Raw genomic sequence first — 14,999 nt, 5'->3', positions numbered from 1 at the left:
CACATCCTATGCTTTATTCAAGTTTCTCTTAGAATCTTATTCTCAGTCCTTATCCACAAACCCCTTTAAAATTGGATCCTCTTGGCCCCTTCCCCTTTTTTCCCCTCACTTACTTCCCTTTGGCTTTGTATATTTATTTTAAATCCACCCAATGAAAGGCCTTCACTCTACACTGTTGTCTGTCTCTACCTATTGCCTTTGTTCCATATCGCAAAACCAAGAATTGACTGGCAAATGGGAATATCCCTAGAGGGTGAAAGAAAAAGAGAAGTTGAAGAGGCAGATGCAAAATTCTCCTTAATGGGAGGCAAGGAGAAAAGACTCTAAACATTTACTTATTAATAATTTTGTCATTGGATACAGTCTGAGAATTTCTATCTCGTGTATGCCTCATAGCTGACTCCAGTCCCAGGTGACCCTCATCCCTTACCTTTCTGTCCTCTGAAAAGATGTTCTTCTACTAATTGGATGCCTAAGTGTCTAGCCATGTGACTTGATAGACACACTTACCCACAGTGCTCTTGGGGCCAGCTTTAGGGGCTGGTGAAGGGAAGAAGAGGTTTCTCAAGGCAGAAGAAAGTATGTCTGTGCATCAGAGCTTATGTTGGGAGGAGGAAAATCACCCCAGCAATAAAATGTCAGAATTCTCATTCTGAGCTAACCTTGCCTGCTAACCCAGGCCACATCACAGATCAGAGGCAGGTCCATTTCTACCTCTATGTCAGGGCCAGCTTTCTGGGTCTGCAACTTGTACAGTTGCTTACCACCCTGCACTATAAAAGTCCCCATACTTGGTGTAATGCCCTCTCTTTATCATCTTGAAATTCTTAGTAATTTTTCGACAAGGAGATTCACATTTTCATTGTGTACTGAGCTCAACAAATTATATAGCTGATAGTACCTTATGTCAATGTTCAGTCATCTCATATTATGGTAGTAGCCAGCTCTTAAGCTGTATGTGAATCCTCTTACTGTCTGCCAGCTGGTCAATAATGTCTTCAGGCTTTGCCAAAATACATGAACCACCCACATGAGTCATCTTCAACTCACCCTTTACTTTAGATACATTCAACCATTCACTGTTATCTACCATTTTATTCTTCTGTGACTTGTCATAAACTATTGCTTTCCTCCCTTCTAGGCCAAACTCAGCATGAAAGTATCCTTCAAATTCTTGACACTATAATCTCTCCTTTGTGGATGCTTCTAGAACTCTTGTCATGGTAGGAGAATGTGTTCTTTTCTTTGTGTTTCTATACATGCCCATATTATGGCACTTATTCTACTGTACTATAATTATCTCTTCACATGACTGTTTCTGTCACTAAAGAATGGACTTCTTGAAGGCAAGCACTATATCTAATTTATCTCTGTGTTTCCAGCTCCTACCGCAGAGCCTGACATTCATAAATACATATAATGAACTCTGTGTATCCAGTGAGTACTTACTGATTAGAATTTTTAAAGAAATCTAGTTTAAATTTGCCTAAGTAAAAGGAGAGTCAAGTTTATTAGTTCAGACAACTGAAAAATCTCAGAGTTATGACTTCAGGCATAGATGTATCTAGGTGCTCAAAAAGTGTTGTAGGAAATCTGTATCTCTGTCTTTGCTCTTTTCTCTGTTGGCTTCATTCTCAAGTAGATACTCTCTTTGTGGTGGAGGAAATGGGCTCTAGAAATTCCAGATATATGTCTTGAATTAGCAACCCCACTAAAAAGAAAAGGCCTCTTCTTCAATAGGTATAACAAGAGTCCCCAGGCTAATATTCAGAGTTCTGGCTTAGGATACATGCCCATTTATAAACTTCTGTGGACAGGAAAATGAAATTTGCTGTTTCATCAAGCTTGGGTCACGTGACTCACCTTGCAACTGGGAGGCTATGGTTAGTTCTACCCAAACCACAAAGCCTGGGAGCAAAAGGGGAGGTAGGGGGAATAGTTACCCAAAGGAAACATCTAGGTGTTATTACCAGCAGGAGAAATGGATGATAGATAGGCAAATAAATGCACAGACAACAACCACTTATACAGGGTCAGGATGATGGAAGCCCAGAGAGGCTGCAGCCCTGACCAGGCCAGCAATTCCTTCTGCGTCATCTACAGTCATCTTAGAGGAAGCATGTGGAAGAGTCTGGAGGGATGTCCCCTCCTGCAGTGCCAGCAAGCTATGGACTTTAGTCTTTTTGGGGGACAGGCCCCAAGAGATGATACCATAATCCTTGGTTTCTTTAAACTTAGAAAATTACAATATGATTTTCTAAAGGATCTAAGGAAGTGGAATTGTCTCCTAAGTAGAAATATTTGTATCTCTTAAGGATCATCTAAGTACTTAAGTCTCTACATTAAACAAAAAAAAAAGAATCAGAAATATAGTCGGGTTTCAGACTTCTTAGTTCTGCCACTTCTATTTCTTGGGAAGTCATTTAATCTCTTGGACTCTCAATTTCCTGATCTGTAAAATGGGGATTAATTATAATCTCCATTTCATGGTATTTTTTGTGAGGATAGAATGAGTGACTCCTCAGCACAGTGGTGGGACCTCAGAAAACTCACTGAATAGAAGCATTGCCATCTCCAGGTGTAGACAACAAATTTAGCCTTGGACTAGAGAAGGATGTGCCTAACGTCAACCAGAAAAATGACTCTTTTCTCCTTGAAGTCATGTCGATGAGTCAGTAGATGTCCTTCATCTTCAGTCCACAGTGGGGCACTTGAAATTTTCTCACCTCTTTTACATTTGCTGTGATGTTATGATAGCTAACATGTATTGAGCACCTAGATCCAACCCTGCTGTGAATACCTTATTTAATCTTATAATCTGTATGAGTTTATTTAATCTTACCAACAAATTTATGATGTAAACTACTACAGTCCACATATGAGGACAGATATTACATATGAGGATAGATGAGTAACTCACACAGTGTTGCACTGCTAATAAGCCATGCGATCAGAGTCCGTGTTCTTTATCTTTACTGCTTTATCCTGTAAAATAGTGAGGCTCATTTTATGAAGTGCATTGTACAGATGTGCTCACTGCATACGTAGTGGCTCAGATAACTGAAAGAGACCCAAAGAGGTAACTTGTCCAAGGTCATGCAACTAGTTAGTGAAAGATTTCAATGTAAATTGGACAAACAGAACATTAGCCTTGCTTAGCCCTGACTAGGATTTTTCAGAACATCATTTCTACTTCCTATGCTGGTTAGTATGTACTTTACAATTTCCTTCCTTCCTTCCTTCCTACCTTCCTTCCTTCCTTCCTTCCTTCCTTCCTTCCTTCCTTCTTTCCTTCCTTATTACTTATATATTACAAAACTTATCTGTTTTTATAATTTATCTGTTATCACTTATGATTTATGTGTGTATGTATTAGTCATATGTAATTTATTTATCTGCTTGTTGGAGAGAATGGAGTTTTCCAGAGTTGAATGTCTCCTCAGCTGTGTGTACTGTTTGTGTATGCAGACAAAGCAACATGTCTACTGCAAGAAATGCCTTCTGTTAGAACATTTTTTTCTTTTTGGTAAGATGCAGCTTTCAGAAAGATTTGATTTACATGATACGGTAAATTTTTAAATGATGAAGTTCTTCATAATATTGTAAACTAACAAAATTATACCTAGGAACCTCTTTTCTCCCCTTCCATCTGCACCTCAAGCTGGAAATCCAACATTTTGAGGGGGATTGGGGGCTTGTACACATCCCTATAGCATCTTAAATGGAATCAACCAACACATATTTATTGAGTGTCCTGGTTATGCAGGGCTCTAGGGAGTGGGCCTGTGCCGTGGTCCCAGAAGGCAGGGGGCTTACGGTCTAGTTGGTGAGACAGTAAATGTGCCCATGGAAATATAACCAATTGCTGCAGTCACTGCAGTGAGTTCAGAGCACAAAGAATACCCAGACAAGTTAGGATTTACGACTGCCAGGGTCCATATCCTGCCTCTACCATTTAATAGTTAGATGGCCTTGGGCAAAGTTATGTAATTACTATGACTCAGTTTTTCCTCCTGTAAAATGGGGCTAATAAAAGTACCTATCACAGTTGTGAGGGCCAAAATGAAATGAAATAATATACACACAGTGGTTAGAACAGTGTTTGGCACATGGCAAGCATTTCATAAGTGTTAGCTGTTTTTTTTTCCGTGTCACATTCCTATGGTTTGGGAATATCCAAAATATTTCACAGAAAAGGCAAATCTGGACCAGATCTTGTCTACCTTTATCAGTGACATATTTCAAGGTCTAACATTGTCTCAAGCACATAAGAGGCACACAATGGGGTCACAGAAGTCAAGTGTAGGATGTTGAGTAGGGCAGTGCCCAGCAGTCATATGGTGGCTCCAACGGGATGCTGACAAATCACTGACTACCACTTCCCCTTCCTACTACCTACATTAATTTGTAGTGCCTACTCCTTTTTATGGACCTCGCCTCCTCCAGTGCATATTGCCCAGAAGGAGGCCTCTCCATGGGTTCTTTAGCCAGCACAGCACAACTAATCCTGGTGTTCAGCAGGCTGCAGGAGTCTAGATCCCAAGAGCCTACTGCATCGCTCGCTAGAATCCCAGATTACATGAGCGGTGTCAGGGACACCGCGGAGTGAGCCGTTCCTTGACGCTGAGCTGGAAGCTGTCGATTCACTCTAACCTCTCGGGTGCATGGAGCTTTTGTGTGTTGTGAGGGAAGCAGCTTAAAGGCTCTGGGAGAATGGATTTCTCACTGCCTCAAGGGGAGGAGTGAGAGCTCCCTTCTCCAGCTCTTTTATTTTCCATTGTCAAGTTTTAACCAGTAGAATCAACTGCATCCTATGGACTGCAGGGGGAAGGGGAAATGGGATTCAGAGAGGCCTTCTCTCTCCCTTGGGTGTTTTCACCAGAAAGGGCATACCCTTTTATTTCCACAGCACAACCTCTGGGTGTGGGTTGGTTGTCACATCAGAATGTTTTCAGCCTTGGATACTCCTGCCACAGAGCTACCAGGTGACCAGGCTGTTAACAATAATGACAACAACAGTGACTGACATTTATTGAGGACTTCTATGTGCTGAGGCATTAGGCCACCAGCTTTATACACTACATCTTATTTAACCTTTACATGGTTTATTTCACATAAGGGGCAGTTGAGATTCCCAGAGGTCAAGCAACTAGCTCCAGGCCACAGCATGGAAGAGGACCAGAGTGGGACTCTGACCCGGGATCAACTTGCTCCAGCACATGCTGGAGTCTATGTAATAAAAGTAATACCAATAGCACCTACTTCCTAGTGATATTGTGAAAATTGGTTGAGAAAATTCGTATAGAACACTTAGTAATATCTTGTTAAATTTTAACTATCATCATTATGACCCTACTGTGCCTTCAAGGATCTTTCTGCCAGTTTCTTCCTTCTTACAGCAGCTGACTTCTCTCTCTTACAGCTTCTGCTTCCTGTCAGAGTCATCTGTTCATGGCTTGTACTCAGGACGTAGGTCACTGCACTCTCCCTGGTTGTCATGCTATCGGACTGCCTAAAAGGATTTGATTTAACTACACTTCAGGCCTGGGTGCCCCCACGGGGTACCCATAAGGTCACCCATGGGCTGCTGGCCACCCAGGGAAGACTGTCTGAGTCAAGCGTTGGCCTTGTGCCCAGGCAGCTGTGGGCAGAGCAGCAGGATGATAGGGACAAAGTGTATAGGAACTTGGGGCAGAATGGCAGGCACGAGTTCGAGCATGCCCAGCGCCAAAAGACTGTGCAGGCTGGCCTTCAAGGGAGCCAGTATATCCTTCTGGTTAATTGCAAAGTCTTTAGAGAGAGACAACCCTGAGATTGGGTCTGGACTCTGCTGCTTATGTGCTATATGAATGTGGGGAGATCATTTTATTTTTCCAATATTCAGTTTCTTCTTCTGTTAAATGGGTGTAACATTGGCTCGTACCTCAGTTTGTAGAATTACGTGAAAGAATGTCTGTTAGAGTACTTAGCACAGGGTACATGAATACTTGTACTTGTGTAGTTGCTATTATTAATAAGGTGAACTCATAGCTCCCGTTGAACAGAATTAAGAGGTTTTCTTATGGACAGAATAGCATAGTGGTTAAATACCTAGGATGTGAAGGCATCGTACCTCTGTTTAAATCCTGGTTTCACATGTATTGTCTGGGTTATTAGGAAAGTTACCTAAACTCGTATCTCTAAAATGGAAACAACATCTAACTGAGAGAATTAAATGTAAGAACTAAAAAAGAAAAACAGAAACACAGAAAGAATCCATGCTAAGTACTTAGCAGAGAGCCCTGCCCATTACTGGTAACTGTGGCTCTGATTATTATTGATTTTATAGATCCTGCTAAGCATTGCAAATGAGTTGCAGGAAGTGTTAGGTTGAGATTTGATCATGAACTTTGTTTTCAACAATTCAAGTTCATTGTTGAGAGTAACAGAGATCATTGAGTATGTTTTAATTCCAATCTACTTCACCATATTAGTGCTTGGGATTTAAGTATAGTTATTTTTAAAGAGAAACCAAAAGACATAACTTTTCCAAACCCATACATGAGAAACCAAAGTTAAGTGATATTATGATTCCCAGTGGGTAGCTGTGGAAGAATCCAGAGAGAGGGAAGAACCTTGACTTACTGCCCCCAGCCCTTATCTGCTATCAGTATCCACCATTAACACAAGAGTGTTGATCAATTCCTGGTCATTCAACTGGCCTTTGAGAACCAGAGACAGATTTAGGCTGACAATCAGAATAATAACTATTACTGACTACTACTAATAGCTTTGTTGCTTCTGAGAATTTGTAAAACCCCTCATTTTGGGATCACATTACAGATTCCAAGAAGTTTATAACATGACAGCCACTCAATGCATTTCCCTCTGGGGAATCAGATACTAATCTTAAAGGAGAAAATATAGATATTTTTCAAAGGCATATTAGCAAATGACAGAAGAGCAAAACCAAAGAAATCTCACTTTCTGACATCCTGATATGGGGAGGATTTTGTGAAACTTTCATTGTTTTGTCTTTGTGTGATCCTGCCTACCTCAGAACTGGTTACTGGTTGCAACTTGTCCTGTTTGCCCATTTTGCTGTCAGTCCCTGACCTCAGAAGAAGAACGAAGCCATGCAAAGGGTCTGAAGTGGCCACGGCTGCTCTCTTACTGTCGTTACCATGGTGTCAGGCACCATGCTCCACCCTTGCCATGTTTTTGCCATTGAAGCCTGCAGCAACCCTGTGAAAGCGGTTACATTGTTGGTATTTCACAAGCATGGAAGCTGAGATGTCAAAGTGATATTAACAGATGTCCCAAATCCACACAGCTGGCAAGTGGCAAAGCCAGAAACCACATCCAGCTGTGCGTGTATGTGTGTGTGGGGGGGTGGGTATACAAATCTTGGGATCCTGATACCAGGCTGCACTGTCTTCTTTGTTCAACAAACATTTAAGTGCTTGATGAACACCTGGCTCAGGTTCTTTACAAGGAGTGCCCAATGTAGCACATGCTATAATTGCCCTGCCCACACTCTTGGCCCATTCAGAGTATACCTGCAGCTTTGGTGGACATTCACCACACATCCTGAGAGCTTCCTACTTCTTTCATTCTCTGGACTTTCTCTGGCTGCAAGAGAGAGATCAGTCCATCTGCAAGGCAAGCCAGAAGTGCTAGGGACTTAATGTCCTCAGGAGTAATTTTCACCTTGTGAGGGGCTGGCATTAGTAAATAAATAGCCCAGGTTCCTCATCCCTGGGAGGGGATACCTCTGATGTGCAGGTACGCTTTATACAGTCTCTCAGAGCTTCCTAAGCAAAAATCATTACCCAAAGCAATAACCTTCTAATTAATACTTTCTCTACTGGCATCCTATTGTGTCTCAGGTAAGCCAAATAGACATTTTCCCTGGACCAGACATTCAATGGATAAGTAGTTATTGATTATTCACTGTTAATCAAAAATTTTAGACAGTGGTACAGGTAAGATCTGTCCACTCTCCTTGAAGACTTTACAAAAACACATGCACAATGGAGACTAGATCACAGTTTGGCATGTGGCAGTTTGGAGGCTATTGCAGAAATCTAGGAGAGAAATGATGGTGGTTTGTTTGAGGTCACTGGCAATGGGGTGATGAAAAGAAGTCAAATTATGAGTGTATTTTGAAAGTAACACTGAGCGGTTTTGCTGACAGGCCAGGTATAGGATATGAGAGAAAGAGAAAAAATCAAAGATGCTTCCAGGTTTTTTTTTCCCCCACTGAGCAATTGGAAGAATGGAGTTACTCTTAACTTAGATGGGAAGACTACAGGTAATAGGAGTTGAAATTTTGACATTATGTTTGAGATGCCTATTAGTCATCCATGTGAGGGTATGGAGTAAGGAGCTGGGTTGCAAGCTGGAGCTCAAGGGAGAGACCAGGGAGGAAGATGTAAGTTTGGGAGCCAAAGGCAAGTAGGTTGGAGAGTAGATGAGATCACAGAGGGAGTCTCTGATTTCAAGGAAAGTACAGTCTAGTGGAGCAGACAGGCATTATTGAGTCACACAAATAAGTCATCCTAGACCATGATGAATTCTGAGAAAAGAAATTGCAATGACCGTCCTTTGGGGGACACAAAGATGCAGCAGACCCTGCCCTAAAGAGATTTAAAAGAAGAGAGGTAGTCTATACAAAGGAGGAATGCAGCTTTGTATCAGAAAACAAGAAAAAGCACAGAATAGCAGTGAGAAATTAGTCCAGAAAGGATGGGGTCCAGTCATGAAGGCCATTGACTGTCAAGAGAAAGAGTTTGGGCTTATCTTGTGGACAGTGGCCAGTCACTGAAATGGGTGATTAACATGACTGGAGGGGTCCATTGGGCAAAATATTCTTGATATTGACGAGGCAAGAGATGGGAGGCTGAAAGACCAGTCAATGGGGCTTGGTAGGAGGAAGGGAAGGAAGAGATGGATGGGAAGACATTTAAGGAGAAACACAATTTGACAACAGGTACCAAAATGTTAAGTGGGCATAACATTTGCTAAGTATTACCACTTCAAGAAGAAGACTGGAAAAGAGGTATATATAGGAGGTGCAAGGCATACATAAAGAGCGATCACTGAAACACTGTAAGAGCTGAGCATCTAGGATCATCACTAAATGACTGATTACATAAACCGTGACACATCCATACAATGGCATGCTCTTCAGTGATTAAAAGGCATGATGTATATCTGCATTGATTGGCACGAAAGGAACACACTATTTATTGCTGAGTAAAAAAGACAAGCTGTGAAACAGCATTTGCCATTTAGCCCTATTTATCAAAATGATATTTTTCAAATACCACTCATGTGTATACATCTAGGGAGACCTTTGAACATAACGTTCACCAGAATCTCAAGGATGGTTTTCTCTAGGTGATAAAATTTGGTGGGTTTTTTGTTTGCTTGTTTGTTGTGGAGGAGGCAATTTCTGTCTTTCTGGATAGCATAAATTTTCTGGCATAAGCTTGTAATAGTTTAAACAAAAGATAATGCACATTTTCTAGGGAAGTCAAATGGTTAGTTCTTAAGTTCTTGCAGAGCAAACATGGCCCCAGGTCTACTGTATGAGCAGGTGGGTCAGCTGACCTCTTCTTTGGGTCTTTGAGCCCCTCCCTGAGGGAACTTTGGTCTGGAAGATGGGGAGGGATGCTTGACCTAGCATGCTGAGATGGCCTAGTGACCTTCTCCCCTCTTCCAGGGTCTTCCTGAGAGCGATCAACAAGTTTGCAGAAACCATGAATCAGAAGTTCCTGGAACACACAAACTTTGAGTTCCAGGTGAGTGTGAGGCACCATGGTGTGCCTGGGGTGCCCTGGCAAGGCGGCTCTAGCATCTTGGGCTGATTGCTACATCAAACACATCTTGAAGCACACATAAGGTATGCCAGTGCCTCTGGGGGTTTCCACAGATGGGTGTGGGCAAGGAGGGAACCAGGCCCTTGATTGAAGCTGAGGGTTTAGAACCAGGCCCTTGATTAAATAGTCATTAACTGAGCAGCATATGCAAATGTGACTGTATAATGTATCTTATGCTAAAGAGGAGATTTGCGTTCATCCATTGTCAGAGTGGGTACCACCTTTTAGAAATGTATCACATTCTTGTAGTTTTCTATTCACCGGAGCCTAGAAAAGCAGCCACTCAAACTGAAAAATAAAGCTCACAAAGCTCACAGTACATTTCATGATTCCTTCAGAAGTCACTTTTTGGGTTCAGACAATCCCTGGGGCCTCTGTGAGATGTGAGGGTCTCAAAACACATCCCTGGGGCAAGCAGAGTGCCACATCTGCTCAAGGCGTAGGCAAGAAGAGACAATTCCTCAAAGCCTTGGGGAAAAGTCCAGATTGCTACCTCTGGCTGGAGATGTGAGAGAGAAGGTCCCTGAAAGGGGATCCCTCCTCTGGGGAAACCCCTGACCCCCAGGATCTCTTGCAGTGCAAGTTTAGCAAGTAGCCGGTGAGCTGAGGCAATGGTATTTTCTGCCTGCTCATCTAGGGTGTTCATTTCTTAGCTGGGCTTTGGCCTATGACTAGATGTGCAGCTTCAGACAAGGCCTGGTCTGTCTCCATGCCTCAGTTGGCTCATCTGTAAAAAGTTCATAATACCTACTCTTTCTGTTTCATAGGGTTTTTGCAGAATTGGAATGTGTCAGGGGGCTTGCTGGGAGAATTCACTGTAAGGTTTCACCAGTCTCCATTCAAATGCTTTCTCCCCTGACTGAGCCCCTTTGAGGGTTCCCCGCTGATCCCATGGTTTTTATGTATTACCACTTAGCCTGTTGTAGTCTCTTCATAGCACTAAATGTTATTTGAAATTATCTTTCTTATTTGTCTACATGCACATTTTTTTTCTCTTTCCTCCGGTAAAGTGTAAGTTTCATGAGTGTAAAGACCTTATACTCACAGACTCTACACTCTGTGCCCAATGCATAGTAGGCCTCCTTGGGGAGATGATGCCTGGGTGGAGGGCTACAAGGTCCACTCTGTTGGAAAGCATTATCCTATAAGTATGTAATAAACATTATCTTTGAATAAGATTCTCTCCCACTACCTTGCATTCAAATCAGGCAACTGAGCTATTATGATAATGATGATAAAAAGAGTAGCTGCCATCTTCTGATGGCTTACATGTGCAGATCTCATGGGAAGCATTCTATGGGCATTATCTTTCTCAGCCCTTACCACTACACTACAAGTTAGTTACTCTTACTAGTACTTTTTCTGCTGGAAGGATGTGGGAACTGAGACTCAGAGGTGATAAGCAGATAGCCTGAAGTGTCACAGCATGTCAGCGAGGAGTTGGGCCCAAAGCACAGTAGTGGCTGACATCACAGCTGCAGATCACCACAGTCATGTGCTAGATAGGGAGTCACCCCCGCACTGGGTTCATGGAGAGGTTCTGGCTGAGAGTTATAAATCTCTGACATGGAAACAAAACATGTCACTTTGGCTGTTTTGAATCAGGAGAAGTGTTTGATTCCCTTCCAAATGTGAACCAGATGCCTGCAGGCTTCAGGTACGAGTGTGTTCCAGGAAGCTAATAAGGTCATTGCTTTTTTGGAGGGGCAGCTTGGAGTAACATATCTAGAGGCCAGCAGTGAGGCAGTGTTTAGGCCATAGAACTGCCAGCTAGTCCGTCCATCTCTTTCCGTGGGTGGTGGCAATGACAGCCTCAGACCTGGTTTCCCCGACTCTGGCTCTCCTCCATGGCCTTAGGGGATACTTTCCAAGAGAAGTGCAGCTCCTGTCCCTCATGCCATTATTTTAGGTTTTATCCTGTTTTCCTGAAAAAGAATCTGCATCTGAGAGATGCCCAGAGAAGTGGGGATTTCATACATAGAAGGTTTGAGCTTATGAGCTGTGTGACTTTAGGCAAATTACTTCACTCCTCTGTGCCTCAGTCTCTTCAATATCAAATTAAAATACTAATAATAGCTGCCTCATTGGATTTTTGAGAGGATTAAGTGAACAAATTCATGTAAAGCACTTAGAACACTACCAGGAACATGGTAGCAATTTAATAAAATGTTAGCTTATTATAATAATGGTCATCATTTTGACGTGATGGCCCTAAAATATGTCAAATCTAGGAACTCAATGTCAGTCCTTGGTAAACAGGATAGTGGGAAGGCATCTTCCAGTCCCACACATTGCCTAGGGCTGTCATACCCACAGAGTTTCATAAAACAGAAAAATGGCCAACATTACAGAATGAAATAAGTCTCTTTTCCTAATGAGACTTCCATAGATATTTGTTAAAAAGTATTCAAGAACAGGATCATTTTTCAACCTTATCTTTGTTCTCCTACCTTCTCCTCACCCCGTGCGAGAATGGATTTGTTCTCTGTACCCTGCCTGGAACATGCCTTGTTTCCTTCTTATGGTTTCATTAATTATGCATTTAATATCAGCAGGAACAGCATCCATCACTAAGCGCTGCTGGCCTTGGCAGCCACTGTCCAGAGGAGGGGTAGGTGCAATGAGATTATCTCTAATATCTTTTCTGGAACTGCGGTTTTATGATACAAAGGGCAGAAAGCAAGAAGCTCTGTGGGTGCCACTCTGTGGGTGACAAGACTTGGGAATTATAGAAATTATGTTTTCTGCCTGAGGCTAAAATAATTTGCATTCCCAAGCCCTGTTCAGGAGGCTCTGCCTTGGCATTTACATGCATTTGAATGGTCAGGGAAGACCAAGGGAGGATTTCAAATTCAACTCAGCAAGGAATTCTGTTTAAGAGCAATTCTCATGGGTCCAGGACTACTGCAACACATTATGAGGAACTCAGAAGCAGAGCAGAGCACTGCTCTGCCCTCAAGGATCTTAGAGTCATATAGTAGGCTGTAAATCCATCTTCTAGCATCCAAGCTTTTGAAGATGACTAACTTTTTTTTTTTAGTTTATACATTTATTTTTGAGAGAGTGGGAGAGAGAGAAAATGTGCAAGAGAGGCAGAGAGAGAGGGAGAGAAAGAATCCCAAGCAGGCTTCACGACCAGCACAGAGCCCAACGTGGGGCTCAATCCCACAAATCGTGAGACCATGGCCTGAAGTCAAGAGTTGGATGCTTAACTGACTGAGCCACACAGGTGCCCCAAAGATGACTAACTTTTATTAAGCATCTACTTAGGGCATTTTCATCCTCACCATAACCCTGTTAGGTTGGGATATACCCAGTTTACTGGTGAATATACTGAGCTTCAGAGAAGTGGTTGACTTTTCTGTTAAAGGTCATCTAGCCGCTAAGCAGGAGCTGCTGGAATTCAATTCCAGTCCTGTGTGCAAGTCCCAGGCCCTTTCCACTCTTCTGCACTGTCTCTTAAAAACAGAGTGCCTTTCAAATCTAGGAGACAGCTCTATTTAGCTTCAGAAACACTGTCTGCCCTAGTTAGCTCTTGCTGGAATCTGGGATAGAGAGCTCTACAATGATTGGCTGTGGGATTAGATTCTCCATATTGGGTACTCTGATTGGCCAGGAATCTGTGGCTACACTTCAGATGTACTCTTTGGCCCTAGGAAGATTGTTTCTCTCTTAGGCAGCTGTCTGATTACTACTAAGAACATTCTCTCTACTTGGGAAACTGTAATTGGCTCTGCATTTGGTAATTCCAGCCTTGGCCTTGAGGCATTTCTGGATCAGCTTCTGGGCACCAGATCACCTTGGGATCATTTTTGAACCTGTACTGTAGACCCTATGAAATGAAAAGGATACTTCTAGTCATTAGTGAAGGACTAAAAGCAGGCTTGGTCTTTATAAAGGCAATGTAACTAGTAATGGCCAAAAAAAAAAAAAAAAAGTGTGAGAGAGTATACACACACATGGAGAGCACCCATTGAAGGCTTGAAGAGGCCCACTGTACCCGCCCCCCCCCCCCAGAGTACTTCCCACCCAGGGAAGATCCTGGGGGGACAACTTCCCCACACCAAAAGATGGTCGCATGCTTGGGGATAGCTTCTTTGGCCATACCTGCTTCAGCTTGAGGACTCTAGACTACCTCTGACATGATGTTCCTAACCTGAATCCATTATTGGATGCTTTTACTCCCAAAATCACTCCCAAATTCCCAAATTAACAAGAATGCACAGGGAGTGCTGGGCTCATTAATGAACTTGCTCAACAAATATTTCCTGAGCATGTGCTGGGTTAGACACAACACTGGATATTGGATATTCAACAGTGAATAAAAAGAGGGGGTTCTTGCCTGCAGGATGCTCACATCCATTAGAAGAGACAGGAAATAAATAAGTTCAACTTAAAACATGTCAAAAATCCTGTGAGCAGGGTGTAATGAAGGTGAATGGGTGGATCTGCTTTAGACAGGGCACATTGGGAAGGCTTCCCCAGGAAGTGATATTTGGAAGGCAGCTCTGCTCACCATTATATGACCAGTGCCCACTTAGGAAGTGATTTTTGAACTGGGATTGCAAGATGAAGTAGGAGTTTTCTAGGCAGTGATTTCCTCATTTGGCCCTTATAATTACCTCCCTTTACATACTATTAGCTTCATCTTTCCAGATGAGGAAACTGAGCCTCAGAGAGGTAGGGCAACTTGCCCATGAAAATGGAGCTGATAACTGGAGTGGAACCCTGGAAGGCAACCTTACAGTGTCTATTAAAACAAACAACAAAGACAACAAACAACAAAATCTATGTAGACCTTGTCTCTTAACAGTTCCAGATCTCAGAATGTTTACTACATTATAGTCTCTCATGCATAAAGATGTGTAAACAAAATGTTGATTACAGCACTGCTGCTAAAGAAAAAAAAGTTGGAGTTAATCTGAATGCCTATAAACAGGTAATTGGTTAAAATTAAAGTATATACTTATAGAAGAATACCATACAGCAATAAAAGAGACAGAAGTAGATCTGTACAGGCTAATGTGGAAACATAGGCAAGAAATATTGATGAGAGAAAAAAGCAAAGTACAGCAGACTACTTTTAAAAAAAAATGTCTATACATGTTTGTTTATACATAAAAAGATTTTTAGGAT

General features: G+C 42.3%; 1 protein-coding gene across 1 annotated transcript in view; it reads left to right on the top strand.

Moving 5' to 3' along the window:
- Positions 1-14,999, top strand: part of DOCK2 (dedicator of cytokinesis 2) — a 414,832-nt gene that overhangs the window by 324,630 nt on the left and 75,203 nt on the right. The window contains exon 30 of the mRNA XM_043596180.1: positions 9,707-9,785. Within this exon, the coding sequence (XP_043452115.1) occupies positions 9,707-9,785 (79 nt within the window). The remainder of the gene's footprint in view (positions 1-9,706; positions 9,786-14,999) is intronic.

Source organism: Prionailurus bengalensis, chromosome A1, assembly GCF_016509475.1.
Source record: "Prionailurus bengalensis isolate Pbe53 chromosome A1, Fcat_Pben_1.1_paternal_pri, whole genome shotgun sequence".
Classification (NCBI taxonomy): Eukaryota; Metazoa; Chordata; class Mammalia; order Carnivora; family Felidae; genus Prionailurus; species Prionailurus bengalensis.
This window is presented reverse-complemented; position numbering and strand designations above follow the sequence as displayed.